Source organism: Terrapene carolina, unplaced genomic scaffold (assembly GCF_002925995.2).
Source record: "Terrapene carolina triunguis isolate 2854851 unplaced genomic scaffold, T_m_triunguis-2.0 Scaffold58, whole genome shotgun sequence".
Classification (NCBI taxonomy): Eukaryota; Metazoa; Chordata; order Testudines; family Emydidae; genus Terrapene; species Terrapene triunguis.
Window position 1 is genome coordinate 111,482,796 of NW_020664409.1, and position 24,671 is coordinate 111,507,466.

Genomic DNA, 24,671 nt, shown 5'->3' on the forward strand with positions numbered 1-24,671 from the left:
AGCATCTGGGGCGGAGGAGCACCGCTGGCTCTGGCCGGGAAGGAGACACAGCATCCCAGGCGGAGGAGCACCACATCCTGCTGTGGCATTTGGCAACATAGCTCCTGTGGAGCGTGTGAGAAAATGTGGAGAGATTGGGTCCTAACTACCATCCTGATCCAAACCCCCTAGATCTGAGTGGGGCGGGGACGGTAAGTCTGGCTCTGGATCCCAAACCCTAGATGTAGCATATTTAGAATCCAGGCCCAGACCCTAGCGGTGAATTCCTCCACTCCTATTGGGATCATTTTATCCAGACCTCCCTGCCCCCCATCTGAAACAGTTGTGTGCCCATCGGTCTATTTCCCAGAGCTTTGTCGGTGTGATTTTACACCCACCCTTAGGAGGCTACTGCTGAATCTTCTCCAGCAGATATTCTACCTTATGTTCTCAGCCATGGCTCTTCCCGCTCCGCCTCCGGGCAGGAAGTTACAGCCACAGCCCCTCAGAGAGGAGAGCAACCTGGCGCTGTGCTCGCAGATTCCCGAGGCGGCACTGCTAACCCGTGAATGTCTTGACTCCTCCTGCCGATTCACTGAGCAACCTTGTGCGAGTTGTTCCTTCTCTGGGTCTCAGTTCCTTCTTCTCTACCCTGGGGATAACAGCTACTTTCCCGGGTTGTAGTGAGGACACGGGCATGGAATTTGGCAAAGTGACTTGAGTTCCTTGCATGGACGTCGCTGTAGGGGCGCAAAGCATTGTATCAAATCCCTGGACTTCTCATACTTCAGCGTTCTCCTTCTGCTGCCTACCGTGGTCAGTCAGAACTTCACTGCAACAACAGGAAAGAGCTCAGAGACTCCTGCTCCAAAAGCACAGAACTCTGCTACCTGAGCTGACGGAGAATCTCTGTTAACTTTCCAGGGCCTATGACACACAGTTTAGCCTTTCTGATTCCATCCAGCAGAGAGTACTGGTGACACACAGTAACCCCAGCCAGTTCGTTATGCTGCTCTTACTGTTCCACACAAAGAATTACACGAAGAGAACGCTACTGTTGCACTATAAACCCCTTCAACCTCAGGAGATACCAAAATTAAGGCTACCCATTTACCCTTAACTCTGCCCCCTTGTGTGTATGTACTCCAAACCTTCCTTTAATCACATACCATCTGAAACATAATCACAGGAAGATCTTTCTGCAAAGTGTGCAGCTGCCTTTCCTAATCCACACAGGGTGAGTCAAGTGTTCACCAGGAGACTCTTTCTGTGCCAAATTTCAGCTTTCTAGCATCAGCCGTTTCAGCTGCTGAAGCTGGTCTTAAAAAGATCACAATCGGGTAAAGGGTCATTCCCCCTCCCCCCACCTCTTACTCAGAAAGAGCCATACGCTTTTCTCTCAAACTTTCCAGAAAAAAATCACCTTTGAACATAGACCAAAAGATTAAAATTTCAGGCCAAAAGGTGAACATTTCAGCACATGTTGAGTGAATTTAAGCTGGCATAGGGCTGGGGGCAGGGTTTGGAATAAGTCATGAGTGACTGAAAGGGACAGACTAGAATTATGACCCAGTTTCTGATTTTGAAAATATGGACACTTTTGCAGCAACACTTTTGAGGCTTGTGAAATACTGTTACAAAGGACAGCGCTGAGCCGGTGCCCTTGCTGCCAGCCTCTGGCACAGCAGCAGCACTGCCAACGCCAAGCATGCCAGGACCATGTGCTAGGCCCCCCAAATCATGAGACTGGCTTTAAACCAGAGATTTAAAACCCCTAATGTTCTGGGGTCTGTTTACCTGCTGTCTGGTGTTTGAGGCGGGACGTTTTGTGCTTTCAAGCTTATCTACACAATTGTGAGGGCTAAAAACTTTCATTTTTGTAAAAAGCCACAAGATTCTCACTGAACCACTTGAATAAGGAGCTGGGGCTTTAAGAAAAACACCAAAACAATACCAGTCTCTCGATAAAATCATGAGACTTGGCAACACTGGAACAGCGTCATGGGCCGATTTCTCCAAGTGGAGGGTTTTTCCAGTGACTTAGTGAGGTTAGCATGACACGCTGAGCAAGTGTCCTTGTGATGTTCACTTTGAGCAGAAGAACTGTTTGGAGAGTGCGGATGCTCATCGAACTCTTCCTTTCACTCCAGACGCCGTCAGTCACACTGAACGCTCATTCCCCGGACTCTGTTCCTGGTACCCGTACAACAAATGCTGCTCCGCACAGTTCTGAATCAGAAACATTTTGTTTACAAAATAAATACAATAAATGTAACTGATAGAACCAATCCCCCCCATCTTCTCACCTGCTCTGTCTCTCTCACCCCCTCCCTTCCTTCCCTTTCCATTTAGCTGATCCCTGCCTAGTTAACCCCCTCTTCTCCTCCCCCCCCAAATTGTGGAATGCACGTGATCACTCTGCTTGTATGTTACACCCCTTTCCCCCCTCCCCCGCCCTGTATCTGTTTTATCTATTTGGATTGTAAGCAACTCAGGGTGGGATTATCTACTCTGTGTCTTTTCGGAGCCTAGCACAAAGTTTTTGCTGGTCCCTAGGCACTGCCATAATGAACATGGTTAATAATAACAACAACAAAACCAGGATCTTTCAAGTGTCCTTAAAGAACCTCTTGGGATGCTGGGATTGTCTCAGCCTAACCAGCTTCACTTAGCTTCCATGGAAACTCTCAGAGAGACTGAAAACAGAGGGGGTTAGAATGGAAACAGTTTGGCATCCTTAACCAGAACTGTTGCTGCTCTCAGCTGCAACCATAGCAGCTGCTGCTGCTCCGTTTCACAATGCAGGGACAGTCTGGCACTTGGCTCAACTTTGACCCTTAGCTGCAGCTGAGGGTACGTGTTTGCAAGGACACAGAGCGGCAATCAGGGTTTATTGCTTTCTATTACTACATGTCAACCATGTAGACATGATCTAATGAATCAGGACCTGTTCCCTCCTGTGGAGTGATAAATTGGCTCTGGGATCTGTTAGTTAGTTATTTTTAAATCCCTCATGCATTTGCGCATGCAGGGAACGAGTGAGGACAGCTCAGAGACAAACAGGAAGTCAATTTGAAATTACTCCCTTTTTTGTGCAGTGAAGTGAATCTGTCTCATGGTATTGTGTTTTCCCCTCTGGCGGTGGTTAGAGAAGTTCATCTCCCCAGAGGGGACACATTGAAGGCCATTTCTCACTGTCACAGACCAGGGTGGGGGTGGTCAGGCCTAGTGGTCAAAGCCATGGTAGTCATTCCTAGTGATCAGAACTGGAGCCAGAGTCAGGAAGCAAGCATAGAAGCAGGGCTAGGACTGCCTGGAGCGGGGTCGGAGCAAGCTAGGAGCAAGGTGAGCGCAACAAAGGAAGCAGCCCTGGGATAAGAGGGACGGACCTCTCATGGATCAGTAACTGGTTAAAAGACAAGAAACAAAAGGTTTTCACAGTCCCCCAAGGATCTGTCCTGGGACCAGGGCTGTTCTACATGTTCATAAATGATGTGGGGAAAAGGGGGTGAACAGTGAGATGGCAAAATTCGCCGATGAAACAAAATTATTCAGGATTGTTAAGTCCAATGCTGACTGCGAGGAGTTACAAGGGGAACTCAGTAAACTGAGTGACGGGGCAACAAAATGGCAGATGAATTTCAATGTTGATAAGTGCAAAGTAACGCACGTTGGAAAACATCATCCCAACTATACATACAGAATGATGGGGTCTAAATTAGCTGGTAACCACTCCAGAAAGAGATCCTGGAGTCACTGTGGATAGTTCTCTGAAAACATCCACTCAATGTGCACCGGCAGCCAAAAAAGCGAACAGACTATTAGGAACCATTAGGAAAGGGCTAGATAAGACAGAATATATCATACTGCCACTATATAAATCCATGATGTGCCCACATCTGGAATACTGCGTGTAGTTCTGGTCACCCCATCTCAAAAAAGATACATTACACTTATAAAAAGTACAGAGAAGGGCAACAAAAATTATTAGGGGTATGGAACAGCTTCCATAGGGGGAGAGTTTAAAATGATTGGGACTATTCATCTTTGACTAAGGGACAGCTTATGACAGAGGTCTATAAAATCATGAATGGTGAGGAGACAGTGAATAGGGAAGTGCTGTTTACCCCTTCCCATAATACAAGAACCAGGGGTCACCCAATGAAATTAATGGGCAGCAGGTTGAAAGTATACAAACAGAAGAAAGTGTTTCTTCACACAATGCACAGTCAACCTGTGGATCTCACTGCCAGGGGGTGTTGTAAAGACCAAAAGTATAACTGGGTTCAAAAAAGAGGTAGATAAGTTCATTGAGGATAGGCCATCAATGTTTATTAGCCAAGATGGTCAAAGATGCAAAACCAAGCTTTGAGGGGTCCCAAAATTTCTGACTGCCAGCAGCTGGCACTGGACGACAGGGGATGGATCGCTTGAAATTGCCCAGTTCTGTTCATTCCCTCTGAAGCATCTGGCACCGGCCACTGTCAGAAGACAGGATACCGGGCTAGGTGGACCATTGGTCTGACCCACTGTGGCCATTATGTTCTTGAGGTGGGAGCAAGGCAGACACCGTAGAAATTGCAGCTTCAGTCAAGTGCATTGAGCAGCCAAAGAGCAGTTTTGCTGTTGGGCTTCATAGCAGGCTTGCTGACTTCCTTGTCAGTCAAGCAGAGCGGTCAACCAGGTGGCCCTGCCGTGGCCCAGCTGTGCTCACAGGCTGCCAGGAGACTGGACAAGCATATCTGCAAGTCCTTATTCCTGATGCTTACATGAGGATGAGCATCGTGAGCTCCCAGCTAAGGTTACATCCCTCCTGAGGTGAAATGCAGCCTGGGTGCAGAGTGCCAGCCTGGGGCCATAGGACTCTAGCAGGACTTATGTGGTGTCTAGGCCTCGTGCTGGCCCTCAGCCTGGGGGTCAGCTTGGCCTGTAGATCTAAACCAGTAATGCCAAGTTCCCTCTACACTAATGCCGCTCTTAAGGAATGGGTCTCTTGTTACTTGTCCTCCCCCATTACTCACCACATCCTTGTAATCCCGCTTCTTCCAGGACAATTAATCGAGTGGCTAACAATGCCCTGGAGAACATTTCCCCCTCCCCCACCCCAATCATTATCTCAGCATCACCAACATCAAGCATGTGAAAATTGTGACTCTTCCCCTTCCCCCCATCACAAGATTGTCTTAAAAATCATGAGATATTCAACAACAACAAAAATCTGAGGCTCCTTTTTGTTGCCTTTCTGGGTTTTGAGCCTGTAGGGAGTCATGTTTTCAGGCTTTTCTGTGCAATCACGAGGACTAGAAATTTACTTTTTTCCTTTAATGAAAGCTGGGAGTCTTGCTTAATAACCTGACTCCAGGCGCTGGGGCTTTAAGAACACCACCAAGAATTGCAAGACTTCCAGTAATATCATGAGAGTTGATACTATCCAATTTCAGGGCAAGGTTCTGCTCTTGGATCTCCCCTGATTTTTTGCCATCCTTGGAGACTGGGGTGATAGGCGTGGTAAGAACCTAAATAAATCCAGATTGGATGGTTTTCTAAATGATCTCCTCTAAGAATTGTCTGGGGGCAGGTCTCTGGGCTGTAGGGTGACCAGACAGCAAGTGTGAAAAATCAGGACAGGGGGTGGGGGGTAATAGGAGCCCATATAAAAAAAAGCCCCAAATATCGGGACTGTCCCTATAAAATCGGGACATCTGGTCACCCTACTGGGCTGTGTTACAGAGGCGGTCTCACTAGATGATCACCCTGGTCCCTTCTGGCCTTGGAATCTATGAAAAAATAGATACACGTGTGACTGCCATTGGGAGAGTGCACCATCGGAGAGGTGCCATGTGGAGGATCAGGCTGGAACGAAGTAGCATAGGCTGATTGAGTGTTCTTACGCCTTTTGGTAGCTGGGAACTGAACTGCTCCTGCTGACGTTGCTTGCATTCATTATCGCTGTTTCTTCTCCCTCAGTTACTGTTATCAGTCACAGCTCCAGTCTCCACCATTCTGTCCCGTAGTGATTTACTCCCCTTCTCTTGTACTGCTTCTGTGTAAGGCTCACTGTAATGTACTGTACGGCCACTTGTCGCATGGGCAGGTCACAGTTAGACCCACGCTGTGTCCTGTCAGCTCTATGAGGGTGTGGTTTTAAAGTGAACGTGCTCTTTGTCTCCTGCAATCGCTGTTTGGAGGTGGATGCTCAGGAAAGTGCGTCGAATGTCTGTGGCATTAAAACTGCTTTTAAGGAAACGAAGGGCCTGATCTGAAGCCCTTGCTGAGTTGGTTTGCATATATAGGAGCTACTTACGGTGCTTCCAGATTGGAGCTACCTATAGTGAGCTGCGACAGAGTGGCAGTCCCTTAAACTCTGAAAAATGACCCCATAAAAACATCCCCCTGGTGGTCATTGTCATGAAGTGACTCCAGACCGTCTTTGCTCCGGATCTAATACAAAGATCAGTTAAGGAGCTGGTATTCCTGCTGGCTCTGGACTGGCCGCTCTCAGCTGGCAGTTTCCCAAGAGTGGCACAGCAGAAGTGGGCCCCGCGGAGGGGATAGAAAGACCAGGGGAGTGGTCCTACAGCTTGGTGCAGGGAGAGAGTTCCACGTGCTGGTGCTGGCAGGAGAAGCAGACGAGTGGGCAATGGAGCACAGGGCTTTGGGGCGACCCAATGCGATACGGGAGTGGCTAGGCAGTAGAGACAGAGGCGCGAAGGGCCTTGGAGTGGGGCACTGGAAACTTGTCCTGGTTATGCTGGGGAAGCCAGAGAAGGGCCTGAGGGGGGAGATGGGGGGAGACATGGTCAGAGGAACAAGCCAAGCAGATGATGTCAGCAGCAGCATTTTGAATGGGCCCAAGTGGGGGTCGAGGTGGGAGTCGTGGAGGCCAGAGGGGGAGTTGAGGCAGGAGATGCTGAGGGATGGGAGACGTAACCACCCGGGCAGAGAGGAAAGGCCAGATCCTGGCAATGTTGTGAAGGGAGAACCAGCACGATCTGGGCCTGGCCTGGCTGTGGGAGCTGAGCAGTTTCCCGGCCTGAGTGCCAGGGAGGAGGGTGGCGACAGAGAAAGGGGAGAGGTGCCAAGGAGCTCAGTTTGGGGATCAGAGTGTCAAGCTGGGCTCCTGGCTCCTGCATCATCCCCAGTACTGAAGGTTGTGCGAGCCGAGTGCTGCCCTCCGTGCTAGCTCCGCACCGCCATTGTTCGCCGAGGGCTTGTGGGACGGTGAACGAGATCTGACCCTGCAGCTGAACTTGGTTAACCGTTGTTTGAATGAGCCAGAATAGAGTCCAGCTCTCTTGTGCTGGCTCCGCAGGGCGAACCGGCGCGAGAGGCACTAAAAACTTACGCTTGCCTCTTGAGTAAACTGCCCTGACTCTGGATCCATCCCGGGGCAAGTCTGTAGATGGAGGGGCGTCTTTACAGTCGCCTGCTGACGCTAACTGCAATTCAATAGCAAAGTAGAACGGAAGCCCCACACCCACTTATCTCACTGCAGCTCTGGCGATGTGCATTGACCAGGCTTTTCCAGGGATTCGTTCCGATTGGCTGAAACGTCCATCACGTGACCAAAAATAACTTGGAACTGTAGTCTATAAAACCAGGAAGAGTCATGTTAAAAAAATCAATCCATCAAGCAGTAGTTGGGAGTCTAAGGGTGATTTACTAAGCATGCTCAAAAACACCACGCTTCCAGAAACAGAGCGAGCCAACACATGCCCTCTGTTTCTGGGTTTGTAGTTTTATATTAAGCAATAGACAATTATTATTAAAACAGATCGGGCCTGTCTCTTCCCTCCAGGCAATAACCCTTGAGAACGAATGATATTCTCAGCACTGCCTAAGGGATTTAGACACAGTGAGAATTGGGCCTCTTAACCCCGAGACAACTTTGAAAATATCACCCCAAATCTTTCCTCCAGTGGGGAAATCAGGCCCCAAGCCCTTGGCCTTATGCTGCTGGTGGCGTTTCCATCCTCACTCATGGTCAGACAGCCCTTGCCTTCAGAATGAGATACGTAGCTTGGCCTGCCAGATGCCTCCCTTTCCTGGGACAGTCCCACTGCGGGGGTTCATTTCACAGCTGGAGGTAAGCAGCTTTTAGGGCCTGGCGTGCACCAGTCAAGCGCTGGGTGCCTCACTGTGCGGGTGCTGCTCAAACCAGCTTTGTGTGCAATTTTGGATGAAACCCACCCCTGTGCAAAAGGATCAGCAGAAGGCCCAAGCATCACTGAGGTCCTGTATCAGCCCTGAGCGCGTCCCGAGAGGCGCGAAGCATCCAGAGCGGACGTGGGACCTCAGTGGTGCCGAAGCCTTGTGCACTCCCTTCTGAAGCCCCATCCCTGAGCTTTCCCGAGGGCCTCTACAATGGATCACAGGGTTCCTGCTTTTCCTTTTTCCTGGAACGTCTGGCTTGACTCTCTGCTCTCTGTTTTCTCTTGTAGGGGTGGCAATAAGCACTTACGCCAAGTACTGTTACAACAAGCTCCAGAAAGCAGCCTTGACAGGAGCAAAGAAGGTATCGTCTGGTCCCTTTTTGCTTTGTTTCTTTCACGTTGGCTTCCGAGCCAGCTGGTATGAGCAAATGTCCGACTGTCATTGAAGCGTGCCCAGGGGGGTGGGGGCGTGATAGAACCATGTGGGGGTGGATGGAGTGTGTATTATCTTCCCAGTCCAGGCTGTTTGCTCCCGTGTTCTCTGTCTTTCAGCCTGCTGAGTCTATCCAAAGTCTAGAGCAGGGGTAGGCAACCTATGGCATGTGTGCCGAAGGTAGGGTGACCAGATGTCCCGATTTTATAGGGACGGTCCCAATTTTTGGGTCTTTTTCTTATATAGGCTCCTATTACCCTCCCACCCCCATCCTGATTTTTCACATTTGCTGTCTGGTCACCCTAGCCGAAGGCGGCACGCGAGCTGATTTTCAATGGCACTCACACTGCCCGGGTCCTAGCCACCAGTCTGGGGGGGCTCTGCATTTTAATTTAATTTTAAATGAAGCTTCTTAAACATTTTAAAAACCTTATTTACTTTACATACAACAATAGTTTAGTTATATATTATAGACTTCTAGAAAGAGACCTTTTAAAAACGTTAAAATGTATGACTGGCACGCGAAACTTTAACTCAGAGTGAATCAATGAAGACTCGGCACACCGCTTCTGCAAGGTTGCCGATCCCTGGTCTAGAGAGTCCTGCATGTCCTGGAGATGGACTTGGGTAGAAAGCTCAGCTCATTGAGGCGCAATGTTTGTGTTACAGTGAAGGGGGAGAACCAGCAGAGATGGACTCAAATGGAAAACTCTGCAGCCAGGTCTGGATCTGGAATGAGTGACTCTTCGGCTTGGCCCATTATAAAAGACTGGGGCAACATTCCGAACTAGATTTCCAACCAGTGTCTTTGTTCTGCATTTGTACCGCACCTGGCACAGAGGAGTGCTGGCCTGGGCCTGGGCTCCGAGGTGCTGCTGTAACACAAATACCTGGGAGGGGTGACTCGAGAGCCCCCCTGTTGTGCTAGACGCTGTGCAGGCACGTGGGAAGAGCCAGCCCATGCCACCCAAGAGCTAATGTAAATAGAGCAGACCGACGATAGGCGGGAGGTGGAGTGGCGGCGCAGAGAGGGGAAGTGACTTGCCCAAGGTCACCCAGCAGAGCAGTGTGTCGGAGGTGGGAAAAGATGGTGGCTTTGGAGGCTTGATTCAGGCTCAGGCCTGGAGCCCAGAACCCTACCTGAGTCTCCAGTTTCATTTAGGCCAGTGGAAACTGGGGAGCTGGAGTTGCTTTTAGTTGGGCAACTGGAGCGGCACGTTATGCTGGAGTTCAGGGTTCCCCTAGGCCTTTGTGTCCAGTAGACAGCAGCTGTATTGGATACAAAGCACCTGCCTCTCCTGTCACTCCCCTGGCAGTAACTCCACTGACTTAGTTCGAGCAGTGTGTGGGAGCGGAGATTGGGCCCCTAGAGTCCAGCGCTGTGGGGGACCTGATCCTTGAGTAGCCAGTTTTTCCTACCAGCCTGGTGTGAGCACAGCTGGCTTCAGGCCTCTGTGGTTTCCCTGCTGCTCTCTGATCTGGCCCCTTGCCCACCACGTGTCAACTGCAAATGCTGCTTTGCTGTCCAGATGAAAAAACAATCCGGAGTTTATTGCTCCCGCTGTTAGTTTATGGCCCCTGTTGTTTTCATGGGAACCGAAAAGCAGGGCAAGTGCTGAGCAGTGGAGTGAAATTTACAGCCTGCTGTAATAGCTGCTTGGGGAGCCAGTGTTACAACTGGGCCTGTGCAGAGGAACGACCTTCCCAAAGCCAGCCACGCCGCTAGGCAGCTCAAACTCACAGCCAGCGCCCGGGAGGAGCCCAGAGAGCGCATATTGCGAGCGCAGTGCCCAGGGTGCAGACAGCAGCATGCTGGGCCCAGTGGGAGAACCTGCTCGCACACAGGACAGAGGCCTTGCTTAGCTTGGGCCTGGTCTAACACGCATTGAAGTCAGCCAAGTTCCATGGGCATTGGATCGAGCCCTGTGGTATGGGAACCCTGCTCACTGCCTCGTGCAGACAGCTCCATTCCTCTGAGCCCTACCTGAAACCTCTGCAGACCCCGCTCGCTGGGGACAAAACCCACCGGATCCCACAGTGCCCCGGGCCAAAAGGCAGGCGATCATGGCCGGGTCCCTGCTCAGAGATGGGGGCCATGATCCCTAGAGACAGGGCCGGCTCCAGGCACCAGCTTGGCAAGCAGGTGCTTGGGGCGGCCACTCCGGAGAGGGGCGGCAGGTCCAGCTATTCGGCAGCAATTTGGCGGACGGTCCCTCACTCCCGCTCGGTGTCTGGCTGCAGGAGGCCGTGAGGGGTGTGGGTGGGTGACATGGGAGCCCAGGGGGTGTCTGGCCGCAGGAGGCTGTGGCGGGTGGGGGTGGGTGACATGGGAGCCCAGGGAGTGTCTGGCTGCAGGAGGCCGTGAGGGGTGGGGGTGGGTGACGTGGGAGCCCAGGGGGTGTCTGGCTGCAGGAGGCCATGAGGGGTGTGGGTGGGTGACATGGGAGCCCAGGGGGTGGCTGCAGGAGGCCGTGGCGGGTGGGGGATATTGGAGGCAGCGTTGGGGCTTTCCTCTCTCCCTATCGGGGTTTCCATGGCAGGTTTTATTGCCTAAGCACGTCACTTACTGGTTTTCTGTCTGGTAGTCCAACCCCTGGCTCAGCCTGACTGAAACCGTAGTACACAACGCTGCGTTCAGCTGAATTTCACACACAGCCCATCAGCCAGAGCGCTGACCTGTCTCACTCAGTCCACCTGCTGGAGTCCCATGGAGGAGTTCCCGTGGAAGGGACTGTGACCGAGACCTTCGCCCTAGACCGCGTCCCCCAGTGTCCGAGCACTGGCTAGCCAGACCACCTGGGGCTGGTGGGAGCATGTCGTGGTTCAAGTCCAGGGTTGGTGATAGAGAACCCGAGCCCTCCCACTCCTCTGGGTTCTAACGCAGGGCCCTGGGGCAGGCAGTCCAGGTGTGGGGCCTGGGCCACCAGCCTACTCCCGGGTCACTTCCTCTTCAGAGGCACGGCAGAGGCCTGCCGAATGGCCTTCAATGCATTCCCCCAGAAGGGGGCTGGAGGTCCCTCCCCCACGGGCAGATGCTCCGCTTCTCTTCTGCCCTGGCTTGTGGCTCTGTCTTGAGATCAGCTTCAGGGCAGTGCTGGGCTGCTGCGGGCTCCTTGGCACTGACCACTCTGACTGAGCTGTGCTGCCCTTTTAAATGCCCCCTCCATTGAGAGCACGCCCAGCGGGCACGGCTGGGCAGATCCTCCTGTGCCCAGAGCTGCTCCTTAAACCCGCCCTCCCGCCTGACTGTACAGCCCATCACTGGGGTATAATAGCAATCGTGGCCCTTCTGTAGCACCATCCGATGTGCTCAGAGCGCCGCAGTTACGAACTCAGGCTCGGTGATGGGGAAACTGAGGCACAGTGTGGGAAAGTGACTTAACCACATTCCCACAGCGAGTTGGGCGGCACTGGGAATAGGACCTGATCCCCAGTCCTGTGTCCCCACCCCGACACTCCCCCAGAATTCCCTGAGAGGGCTGCACCTTGGGCTCCCATTCTGCATCAGGAAGCTGAATGCATATGGGGAAAGGCCACTCTGGTCCCTTTCCGTCTGTTCCTGTCGCACCCGGCTCCTTTGGTGAGCTTAGTGCCGGTGAACGGTGCCAGATTGACAGCCCTGGAGATGACGGCCTCGTGGCCACTGAGCGGGTACAGCGCAGCCCGTGGATGCCACCCCTCACCCTCTGCCTGCCCCGCATGCCCTAGCCTTGTGCCGCAGCCCCAGCCCCTGGGATGAGAAGAGCCCTCAATCTCTACGGCACGTTCTGTCCTGGGCCTTTCTGCAGAGACTGCCCATAAGGAAGCCAGCTGTGGTGCTGCCAAAACACCATTAGGAATTGGACAGAGGCTCTCAACTAATCACAGGCCACCGAACAGCTGTTGGGTGGTAACAGCTGTCAGCCACTGGACTGGACTTGGTGACCTAGGGGTGAAAGGCTCTGTGTCCCACTGCCTGTCCCCTCCAATGCAGAGGGCATTATCCAAGAGGCTGTTTTATCTCCTGAAGAAGAGTTGAGCTGGACTTGGTGTTTGCTAACCTAAAAAGTAGGGCAGTGCCCAGGAGACACAGATCTCACTGCAGCCTCCCCGAGCCCAGTCATACAAGACAGACTGGAGCTGGAAAGTCCCAGAAGCGTGTCAGAGACGAATGACGAGTGTTTCTTCCAAGTTCTTGTCTACAGAGAGACCAGAGCATGAGTCATAGGGCAGACTCGTTCCCAAGGATTTCAGCACAATGGCAGCATCTCAGGCGGGCGGATGGAGCAGGAGAGGGAAAGAAATCTGGAAAATATTCTCCTCTTCGATTTAAAGGAGAAGAGCCTGGCTGCTTCTCGGGTGGTCTTCCTAGACAATGCAGGGTCAGAGCCAGAGCACCTCCCCACAGAGCGGACAGACAAATGATAAGCCCTGGAGATCCCAAAGGATGGATGTATGGGAATCCGGATCCCAAAGGCAGCAGCAGCAGTATGTGCTCTATCTCTAAGGACACTCATATTCTCATGAAAGGTGGGAGGCAGCACTGAGGAGAAATCCACAGATTCATAGATATAAGACCAGAAAGTAGCACAGTGATCATCTAGTCTGACCTGCATAACACGGGCCATGGGATTTCCTGACTTATTCCTGTTTGAATTAGAGCAGATCTTTGAGAAAAACATCCTATCTTGATTTCCAGCAACGGAACCCTTGAGAGCATGTTCCAGTGATTAATTGGGATGATTTAGTTGGGAATTGGCCCTGCTTTGCGCAGGGGGTTGGACTAGATGACCTCCTGAGGTCCCTTCCAACCCCGAGATTCTATGATTCTATGAATTACTCTCACTTTTAAAAATTTGCCTCCTTATTTCTAAATTTGTCGAGCTTCAACTTCCAGCCATTGGTTCTTCTTAGACCTTTGCCTGCTACATTGAAGAGCCCTCTGTTGTCACATTTCTGTTCCCTATATAGCTACTTATAGTTGTGATGAAGTCACCAAGGGCTTCTCTTTGTGAAGCTAAATAGATTGAGCTCCTTGAGTCTATCACTATAAGGCAGGTTTTCCAATCTTTTAATCATTCTTGTGGCTCTTCTCTGAACCCTCTCCAATTTATCACCATCCTTTTTGAGCTGTGGACACCGGAACTGGACATGGTATTTCAGTAGCGGTTGCTCCAGTGCCAGATACAGGGGTAAAATAACCTCTCTATTCCTCCTCAAGATTCCCCTGTTTTAGGGTTACCATATTTAAAAATTAAAAACAGAGGACACTCCACGGGGCCCTGGCCCCGCCCCTTCCCCTTCCCCGCCCCAACTCCGCCCCTTCCCCAAAGTCCCCGTCCCACCACTTCCCCCTCCCCTGAGCGCCCCGCATTCCCCCTCCTCCCTCCCAGCCACGCGAAACAGCTGCCCAAGCGCTACCGGCTTCACGGTTTGCCGGGCAGCCTCCAGACCCTGCGCCCCTGGCCGGGTGCTTCCCCTCCCGGGCTCCGGCTGCGCTGGGGAAGCGCCCGGCCGGGGGCGCAGGGTCTGGAGGTCTGGGGGCTGCCCGGCAAACCGTGAAGTCGGTAGTGCTCGGGCAGCTCGGCTCTTCAGCTACACAGAGCTGAGGTGTCTGGGGGGAGCAGCAGCCGCTGCCGCGGGGGAATCCGCCTGCAGCTCGCAGCCTGCCGGAGCCGCTCTAAGGTAAGCAAGGGACTAGTATTTTCCCGGACATGTTCGGCTTTTTGGCAATTCCCCCCGGACGGGGATTTGAGGACCAAAAAGCCGGACATGTCCGGGAAAATCCGGACGTATGGTAACCCTACCTGTTTATGCATCCAAAGATCGCATTAGTCATTCTGGCCACAGCATCGCACTGGGGGCTCAAGTCCTGCTGGTTATCCACCATGACCCCCAAGGCCTTTTCAGAGTCGCTGCTTCCCAGGATAGAGTCCCCCATCCTGTAAGTATGGCCACATTCTTAGTTCCTAGATGTATGGATTTACATGTGGCTGTATCGAAACGCGTATTGTTTGCTTGTGCCCAGCTTACCAGCTGATCCCGATTGCTCTGTAGAAATGACCAGTCACATTGTAACAGAATCATCAGAAAAAGAGAAACTTCCCCTTGTCCCTGTGTAAAAATGACTCCAAGAGAGACCAGACCTTTGAGCAGGGATCGAGGGCTCCCTTGGTTCCTACTGGGGCTTCTACAAGGAGCACAGAGAGGCATGTAGACAGGAAGCCCCTTTGCGCTACACAAACAAATGCTGCTGTTTGCTACCTCCATGTAAATCCAAAGAGCTATGTGGACTAGAATGGGATTTACACCCACAGACTGAGAGCAGAATCTGGCCCACTGTATGATTTAGCCCTGACCAACACGGGAGTGTTTGTCACATCCCAGAGGGGTTTGTAAATGACAGTAATTATAAATGAAGGCTGTGCTCAGAGAACTGCTGGAGCATGCGAGGTACTGATGTAACCAGCTGCCGTCACTCCAGTCCTGGGAGAAATAAACAGCCAGGCAGTCACTAACAAGGAGTAATGTGGGGAATTATGGACAGGACAGTTTAGGCTGAAGATCAAGAAAACATCCTGGTGGTTGAGCTCTGCCAGGCTGTGGAGGGAAGTGGTGTAAACCTCGTCACTAGGGATGTGAAGGTAGGTAGGGAGGACATAGCCCTAGACAACACACTGTAGGATACAATCCGGCATTGGACTGGCTGATGTTATAGCCCTCATTCATCTCTAACTTCTCTGGTATTATTCTGGGATGGGGATTTCCCGTCGCCAGCCTGGGGCTGTCTCCCTCCTTCATTCTAATGGTTGTGCCAGCTCCCGTCTGGAAGCACCTATACAACCTCACCAAGGAGGCAGGCTTGAGCAGAGAGGCTCTCTCATCGCCTGACTCTCAATTTGCCCTCCTGATTAAAGCATGTCCTCTTGCTCCAGCCACGCTTTGACAACAGCATTGACAGCTTTTCTAACTTAGCGAGTGCCTATCAGTGTCAGCCCAGCATATTAAACTGTCGCTGCGAATTTGCGTTATCCAAAGAAGGCAGTGGAGACAGAAGGGGTGAGATCTTCTCAGCAACACTTGCTCCCTTCTTCCCAGGGTGAGCTCCCTCACAACCTGGAGTAAGGGAGAGGTGGTGGCATCGAATTCTCCTGGGCAGGTCGGCCTGCTTGGTGCTGACTCCCTGGGGGAGGCAGAGCCCCACACTTCCTGAACTGGTCTTTTGCAGCCACTCATGCTAGAGGATGTCATGGACCTTGGAGTGGGCAGGTCCCCTGCCTACTCTCTGGCCCTCTTCCCATTAGTTCAAGCACAATAGCACAGGCTATTTCTTGCCATGTGATGGGATTTTTCAACCAGTCATGAATCAGGAGTGAGGGAGCCTCACGTGGGATAGCAGAATCGCCAGCCCCTGGTGTTCAAAACTCAGGAGTCAGACCCAGAAAATGGGACTTGTAAAGGCTCAGAAACCTGGAGTGGGGTCCTTTTAGTTGCCTTCAGGTTTCTGAGCCTTTACAAGTCCCATTTTCAATCTGTGCTCTGCAACCTCCAGCGCTACAAAAACAGAAAACCCAGTAATAATGGGGGATTTCAGCTATCCCCATATTGACTGGGAACATGTCACCTCAGGATGGGATATGAAGATAACATTTCTAAACATCATTATTGACTCTTCTTGGAGCAGCTAATCCTGGAACCCACAAGCGGAGAGGCAATTCTTGATTTAGTCCTAAGTGGCTACAGGATCTGGTCCAAGAGGTAACTGTAGCTGAACCTCTCAGTAATAGTAACTGTAATGTAATTAAATTTAACATCCTTGTGGGAGGGAAAATACCAAAGACACCCACCACAGTCGCATTTAACTTCAAAAAGGGGAACTACACAAAAATGAGGGGACTAGTTAAATGGAAATTAAAAGGAACAGTCGTAAGAGTGAAATGCCTGCAAGCTGCATGGAAATTTTTTAAAAACACCAGGATAGAGGCTCAAACTATATGTATACCCCAATTTCAAAAACAAACAAACAAGAGGAACAAAAAAATGCCACTCTCGCTAAACAACAGATTAAAAGAGGCAGCTAGAAACAAAAAGATCTTTTAAAAATTGTAATTCAGATCCTACTGAGGAAAACAGAAAGATGCATAAACTCTGGCAAGTTACGTGTAAAAGTATAATTAGGCAGGCCAGAAAAGAATTTGAAGAGCAACTAGCAAAAGACACTAAAGCTAACAGCAATTTTTTAAAGTACATCAGAAGCAGAAAACCTGCCTAACTATCAGGAGGCCACTGGGTGATCAAGATGCCGAAGGAGCACTGCAGGAGGACAGAGCTGTTGGGGAAAAGCTAAATGAATTCTTTTCATCCGTCTTCACTGTAGAGGATGTGAGAGAGATTCCCACACCTGAGCCATTGTTTTTAGGTGACAGATACGAGGAACTGTCCCAGACTGAGGTGTCAATAGAGGAGTTTTAGAAACAAATTGATAAATTAACAGTAGATGGTATTTATCCAAGAGTTCTGAAAGAACTCCAATATGAAATTGCGGAACTGCTAACTGTGGTATGTAACCTATCGCTTAAATCAGCCTCTGTACCAGTGACTGGAGGATAGTTAATGTGATGCCAATTTTTACAAAAGGCTCCCAGTTATATTGTATGAGTGCTGGAGCCAGCCACTCATGAATTACTCTACAGAGCAAAACCGCCAACTCCCAGTCCCAGACGTTCCCCAGCAATGTGTGTCTTGTACTGCCCAGCTCTCTCCTGGACAACACAAGCTCATATAAAGTCTGTCAATTGATTAATACAAAATGATATGTACAAATCCTGCCATCCCAAATGGAGTTTCCCAAATACTTCAGTCCAAATACACCGGTTTAGATAAATCAGTAAAACAAGTTTATTAATTACAGAAAGAGAGATTTTAAGTGACTACAAGTAATGAGGCATAAAAGTCAGAATTGGTTACAAGAAAACAGAAGTAAAACGCAACTTTGGGGAGTCTAGCCTCTGGCTCTGCCCTTTCTGCCCATGCCCCCGGAGCCCCGAGCCCTCCCACTCCCCCCCCGGAGCCAAAGCACTGAGACTCCCTGTGGCCGGGGCCCCAACCCCCCCCCCCCCCCCCCCCCCCCGCCCCCCGGGGGGGCCCCGCCCCCCCCCCCCCCGCAGCCAGAGGAGCCCTGGGCCAGCTGGAGCCCTGAGCCCCACCCCCCATGGCCAGCTGGAGCCCCCCCAACGTGATGCGCCTCCCCAGACCCCAAGCCACCCCGTGGGAAAAGCTCTTATCTCTTCTCTTCCAGAAGAAGGTGAGTTTTTGATATGCCCCCATGCAGGTTCCGGGGCAACTGAGGGAGATTACTGATGAACCCGGGAAGCTGAGTAACACATACTGCCTCCTCAGTCACCCCGAAACCTGCATAGGGCATAATAATCAGCAAAAACTTCCACGCCAAACCTGCAACTGGCGTTCAGCGGCAGTGGCTGTGCCAGGGAAGGCGGAGGGCCTGTTATACCCACCACCCATGTTTACATACAATGTTGCCACACACATTTTACCAGGACAATAATGATCAGCAAATTATGAGTTTTCAAATGACACCTCACAAGGCATACTTTGTACAAAATGTATCATCCTGTAAAAAGGGTGAATATAAGGGTATGGTCTGTCACACTAATCTATTAGAATTTTTTGAAGCCGTCAACAAACGTAGACAAGAGTGATCTAGTCAATATAGTGTACTTGGACTTTCAGAAAGCCTTTGACAAGGTCCATCACAAAGACTCTTAAACAGAGTAAGCAATTGTGGGATAAGAGGGAAGGTCCTGTCATGGACAGTAAATGATGAAAAGATAGGAGTCAAAGGGTAGAAATAAATGGTCACTTTTCACAGAGGTAAATAAAAGAGAGGTAAATAACAGGGATCTGTATTGGGACCAGGGCTGTTCAACATATTCCTACGTGATCTGAAAAAAGGGATAAACAATGAGGTGGCAAAGTTTGCAAACAATACTAAATTACTCAAGATAGTTGAGTCCAAAGCTGACTGTGATGAGTTACAAAGGGATCTCATTAAATTGGGTGACTGGACAACAAAATGGCAGATAAAACCTAATGTAGAGAAATGCAAAGTAACGCACATAATCCTAACTATACGTATAAAATGATGGGGTCTAAATTAGCTGTTACCACTCAAGAAAGAGAACTTGGCGTCATTGTGGATAGTTCTCTGAAAATAGCTGCTCAATGTTCAGCGTCACTCAAAATAGTGAACAGAAAGTTAGGAACCATTAGGAAAGGGACAGATAATAAGATAAAAAAATCATAATGCCATTATAAAAATCCATGGTATTCCCACACCTTGAATACTGTGTGCAGTTCTGGTCACCCTCTCTCAGAAAAGATATATTAGAATTGGAAAAAGTGCAGAGAAGGACAACAAAAATGACTGAGGGTATGGAACAGCTTCCATATGAGAAGAGATTGAAAAAACTGGGACTGTTTAGCTTTGAAAAGAGATGACCAAGGAGCGATAGAGGTCTGTAAATTCATGAATGGTGAGAAGATAGTGAATAAGGAAGCATTATGTATCCCTTCACATAAACACAAGAACCAGGGGTCATCCAATAAAATTAATAGGCAGTAGGGGTTTTTTTTTTAAAAGAGGAAGGACTACTTCACACAACGCACAGTCAACCTGTGGAACACGTTGCCAGAGGATGTTGTGAAGGCCAAAAGTATTACTGAGTACAAAAAGAATGAGACAAGTTCTTGGAGGATAGGTCCATCAGTGGCTATTAGCCAAGGTGATCAAAGATGCAACGCCATGTTCTGGGTGTCCCTAAGGCTCTGACTGCCCAAAGCCGGGACTGGACGACAGGGGATGGATCACTCAATAAATTGCCCTGTTCTTTCCATTCCCTCTGAAGCATCTGGCACCAGGATACTGGGCTAGCTGGACCATTGGTCTGACCCACTATAGCCATTCTTATGAAATGTGGCAGAGGGTAATCCAGGAACATCAGGACTTCAGAAGCTGTGGATGGGTCTTTCCAGTCCCCTCGTGGAAGGTCCTGCAGAAAGAGAGCATGTGACTGGAATGGAAATAATCAATAGGAAAGTGCCTTTCCTACTATTAGACAAAGTAGTGGAAGCAGGTGCTCTGCCCTTGCTTCCCACGACTGATTTTTCACTTCTTGATTATAGCTTTCAATGAATACATATATTTTTCATGCCTTAAGCACAGGACTAGAGTTATAATTGCTTTTCGAGAGCATCACAGACTGTGAGGTTCCTGAGACAACGGGTGGTTTTAACCCTTTGCGAACAGGACTTGCAGTGAAATTGACTCCAGCGCAGGGGGACCAAACTCAAGACCCAGGCACCACATATGTCCTGCTGCAGTCCACTGAAGCGGGACGTGTGTGGTGCCTGGCTCTTGTATCTGTCCCCCCTCCCTCCTCCTGCACTGGGGTCATTTTCACCCTAGAATCAACCGAGCACAGCTGCAGCTGCTTCCCAAACAAAACCAATTAGATTTTTATTTGTAGCTCGGATTTCAATTCAATTAAACCCCAGCACAGTGATAATCGAAGTTACCAAGCACTGAAATAAAACTTTCCACAATTAAGCATTACAAGGCGCCCGTCAGTTCCTCGTTACTTGCTCATTAGGAAAGTTATTTTCCCCCATCTGGTGCGCTTAGACTATTTACAGCTTCTAAAGGAGCAACTCTTTCTCACCCATTAGGGTAGCAATTCTTATTAAGGATGGAAAGTCCAATAGCGAAGCTGTACGGACTGCAGAGCTGCCTCGTGTAGGGGAAGAACTAACCCCACACCATCATTACATTTGGTTGTGTCTAGAGGCCCACTGTGCTAGGTGCTGTACAAGCATAGTAAAATACAATCCCTGCTCCAAAGACAAGACAGATACAGGGCGGGAGGAAAGGAGTGTTCTTGTTCCTGACTTACTGGTGGACAGCTGAGACTCAGACAGAGCAAAGTGACCTTCCCCAGGCACATAGAGAGCTGGGAACCGAACCCAGGACTCCTGAGTCCCAGCTCACTGTCTTCACTGCAAGCTCGTCCTTCCTCTAATATCTGTCATTAGAGCTCAGTATCCCTCGTTTTCCAACACTAGAGATGCCCAAACGTTGCTTAGCTGAGAGATGCCCTGGCCACTTGCCAGGAGCCAGCGCTTCTGCCTGAGCCTGCGGGCTGCCTTAATTTGCACCCAACTGCTCCCCAACTGTTCTGGCAATCAGGCAGGGCCAGGGTGTAGGGCTTCAGAAAAGCAACTGACAGAATAAAGAAATCCCAATACGCTTAACAAACCTACTGTTAACCTGGGCTACGTAAACGAGCTCCAAGACTAGAAATGCAGGCCGAAAGCTGGCAGCAGGGTGGAGGCTATGCAGCTTGCTGCATTGAGTGCAGCCTGTGTGATGACCTGCCTCATGGGCAGGCGGCGTACGTGTGCATTCCGTGCAAGCAACTCACGGCCCTCAGTGACAGAGTACAGGCGCTGGAGGCCAGAGTGACTGAACTGCAGCAGCAAAGGGGGACACAGAGCTACATAGAGGAGACTTTCAAGGACAGGATAGAGGGGTCCCACCTCCTGTCCGAGAGCCCGTGCACTGTTGAGGAGGATGAAAGTCTCAGGGCAGGAGCACATCAAACTGGAGAGGAGGGAAACAATCCCATAGTTGGGACCCACCTTCCACGTGATGTCAGGAGATCCTCTTGCCCTGAGGATACCCCTCCAGGGCAGGGACTCCAGTTATTAAAAAGAGACAGGAAACAGCAGTGGGGGTTTCGATTATTAGAACGAAAAGCATTATTTACCCTTTCCACAATACAAAAACCAGGGGTCACCTGATGAAATACTGGTTTAAAACAAACAAAAGGAAGTATTTTTTCACACAACATACAATTAACCTGTGGAACTCACTGCCATGGGATGTTGTGAAGGTGAAAAGTGTAACTGGCTTCAAAAAAAGAACTAGATAAGTTCACTGAGGATAGGTCCATGAGTGACTATTAGCCAAGATGGTCAGGGATGTAACCCCATGCTTGGGTTGACCCTAAACTTCTGACTGCCAGAAGCTGGGAGAGGAAGACAGGGGTGGATTGCTCCAAAATTGCCCTGATCTGTACACTCCCCCTGAAGGTCTGCTACTGGCCTCTGTCAGCAGACAGGATACTGGGCTCAGTGGACCGTTGGTCTGACCCAGTATGGCCATTCTTATGCCCCAGTACATTCACACACGGGCTATTTTTCCTCATTCCCCTCCCCTCCCCAAGAGCAGAAGGATACTGCTGTCACCAGCTGTGCTAAGTCATGGCACTTTATACCGCGATACCAATGGGTCCTGCACTCAAAGTATGATAGGGACGAGGGGAAAGGATTATGCTCTTTTGTCCCTAGGGAGGCCCTGTAATCACTTTGGATATGCGTGAATGCTGTGGCATGTACAATCATCTGCAGTACAATATACGCCCTGCAGAGAGGACATGCCCAGTGCTGTCTGTCACAACCTCCTCTGTACTGAAAAACAGCGGATGATCCTTCACAGGAGCGGTGGTGAGCTGGCTAGGAGTGGGTGGGGAACAGCAAGGATTGCTCGTGTCAGAGCACAGCACTGGGTGTGAGCATTGGAGCCCAGTTGTACAGGCTTTCCTGGGATTGGCCGTGGAAGCCTGGGCGGCCGGGCCAGAGGAAGGATAGTCTTGCGGGTGCCCCATGGCATGGGCTGCAGGACACATGGATTCAGTTCTCAGCCCCCTGCTTTTCTGTGTGACCTTGGGTGTGTCACTTAATCTGCGTCTGTCTGTAAAATGGAGACAATAATGCTCACAAGGACGTTCTGAGGCCAAGTTAATGAATATGGTGAGGCCCCCTGGTAGTCCATAGTAGAGGGCAGGAGAAGATCAAGACTGAGCCACATGGAGTTTTCCCAGAGTATGTCTGTAAGGACCTGCTCCCAGAATGCCCTGCTCTAAGTGTTTTTCCTTATTCTTAATATCAGTTCCCAGCCAGAGGCCCAGCAAGGACTCTGCAGGCATCGCATTTTATTCTCCCCACTTCCCAAGTGGTTAAAATCACTTGGCCTTTGGCTTCTTCACATCACTCAGGGAGTGTTATAAACAACTGAACAATCTCACGAGCAGCCGCCCCGTTTCAACTAGAAGATGTCATTGTAGCGTGATGCAGTGACCTGTCTAATGGCAGATGAATAACGAGCAAGGGGCTGGAGGGATGGGGAGAGTCAATCAGGGCTGCATAACGCTCTGCATTGGCAAAACAGAGCTTTCCTACAGCGTCCCAGCTGCGCTGTGAAAACGCCGTCCCGCCAGACCACAGAGAACAGCAGTGTGCCGGGCATTAGTAGCAAACAGGGTTGCCCATAAAATATGACAACCTCATGTGATATTTCAAATGCTAATGAGCTTACATGTATAGCGCACCTGTCGTCACCCAGAGGGGAGCCAAAGTCAGGACAAACTTACCAAGCAGAAACATGTACGCAGATCACTTCAGCCACCACTGAAATGCAGCCACCTCTGGAAAGGAACAAAGCGGCTGCTTGACAGCGCACAGCAAATGTTATACAACATTGTGAGACAAGACTAACGTAGCCCTTTAAAACTGCAGGGGGAATCTAGGTGAGCAGAGTCCCCCTCTGGCCGGGGTTTACATTCCAGTCCTTGTGAGAGGTGCCACAAGTGGTCAGGGCTTCGTTTCTAAAGCGCATCAAAAGGTTGCTTCCAGCAGCACAGCTCCTCTGAGCACTCTGCCGAGGCATTGGTTCAGGGCTCAGCTGGGGAAGAGCACCACCTGCTGATTCACTGCAGCACAGGATCCTTTCCACCTGATAGAGATGGTGAGGGGGAAGACCACTGGCTAGTAACACACAAACGTTTCCTGTAGCAGCCTGTGTTTTGTGGCAGTCTCCCATCCCAGCTCCAACACCCGTGCCCCCGTTTAGCTTAGATCTGACTAGGTTATAGCACGTAGGGATAGAGCTGCATAGAAAATGCATGGCCTTCAAACATATACAGCTGCAAGCAAAGGGAGTGTGCAGCCTCACTATACCCGTACCTCTGATACACGGGTGCCCACGTCATTCTGCCTGCCTTGTAACACTTTCCCCCCATGCAGCATGCAGTTTCTCTGCCTGTACATGTAGCTGCTAGGAACAGGCACAGAGAGTGCTTCTACTTTAGTGTCCATCTAGTGTATTACTACCAAGTTTTCCATGGCTGGGGCAGTGGATTCTTACCCAAGTGCCTAATGGAGAGTGGGGTGCAGAGCAGGGATGGGCTGATACGCCCGTGATTATTACCTGTTGGGGGCAGGCACTGAATGGAATGGCAGAGATAGGATCGACATCCAAGTGATGGGGTTACCATTTGTTGATAAAGTGCCCAGCTTGAGGAGAGGGGTGGCTTGTTGGATCCCCGCCTGCTTTTGAATTCTCATGCTGCAGCAGTTGCTATTGGCAGGAACGCCCGGCTTTCAAATAACTCCTTGCCATAGAGCTCAATGTGCTTTTCAGGTATCCCGGCTTTATGGACAGGGTCATCTAGGCCAGTGGTTTTCAAACTTTTTTTCTGGCGACCCAGTTGAAGAAAATTGTTGATGCCCATGACCCAACGGAGCTGGGGATGAGGGGTTTGGGGTGTGGGAGGGGCTCAGGGCTGGGGCAGAGGGTTGGGGTGCGAGGATGAGGGCTGCAGGGTGGGGCCAGGAATGAGGGGTTCATGGTGTGGGAGGAGGCTCAGGGCTGGGGCAGGAGGTTGGGGGGCAGGAGGGGGGCAGGGCTCTGGGCTGGGGGTGCAGGCTCTGGGGTGGGGCCAGGGATAAGGGATTTGGGGTGCAGGAAGGGGCTCTGGGTTTGGGGAGGCTCAGGGCTGGGGCAGGGGATTGGGGCGCGGGCTTATCTCGGGCCGCTTCCGATAAGTGGCACAGCGGGGGTGCTAAGGCAGGCTTCCTGCCTGTCCTGGCACCGCGGACCGCGCTGCGCCCCGGAAGCGGCCAGCAGCAGGTCTGGCTCCTAGGTGGGGCTCTCGCCCGCAGGCACTGCCCCCCAGTTCCCATTGGCCGGGTGTCGAACAGGTAGGGACTAG

General features: G+C 50.8%; 1 protein-coding gene across 1 annotated transcript in view; it reads left to right on the forward strand.

Annotated features, from left to right (window-relative positions):
- Window positions 1–24,671, forward strand: part of LOC112119635 (rho GTPase-activating protein 39) — a 127,388-nt gene that overhangs the window by 56,545 nt on the left and 46,172 nt on the right. The window contains exon 3 of the mRNA XM_029913406.1: window positions 8,421–8,494. Coding sequence (XP_029769266.1) covers window positions 8,421–8,494 — 74 coding nt within the window. The remainder of the gene's footprint in view (window positions 1–8,420; window positions 8,495–24,671) is intronic.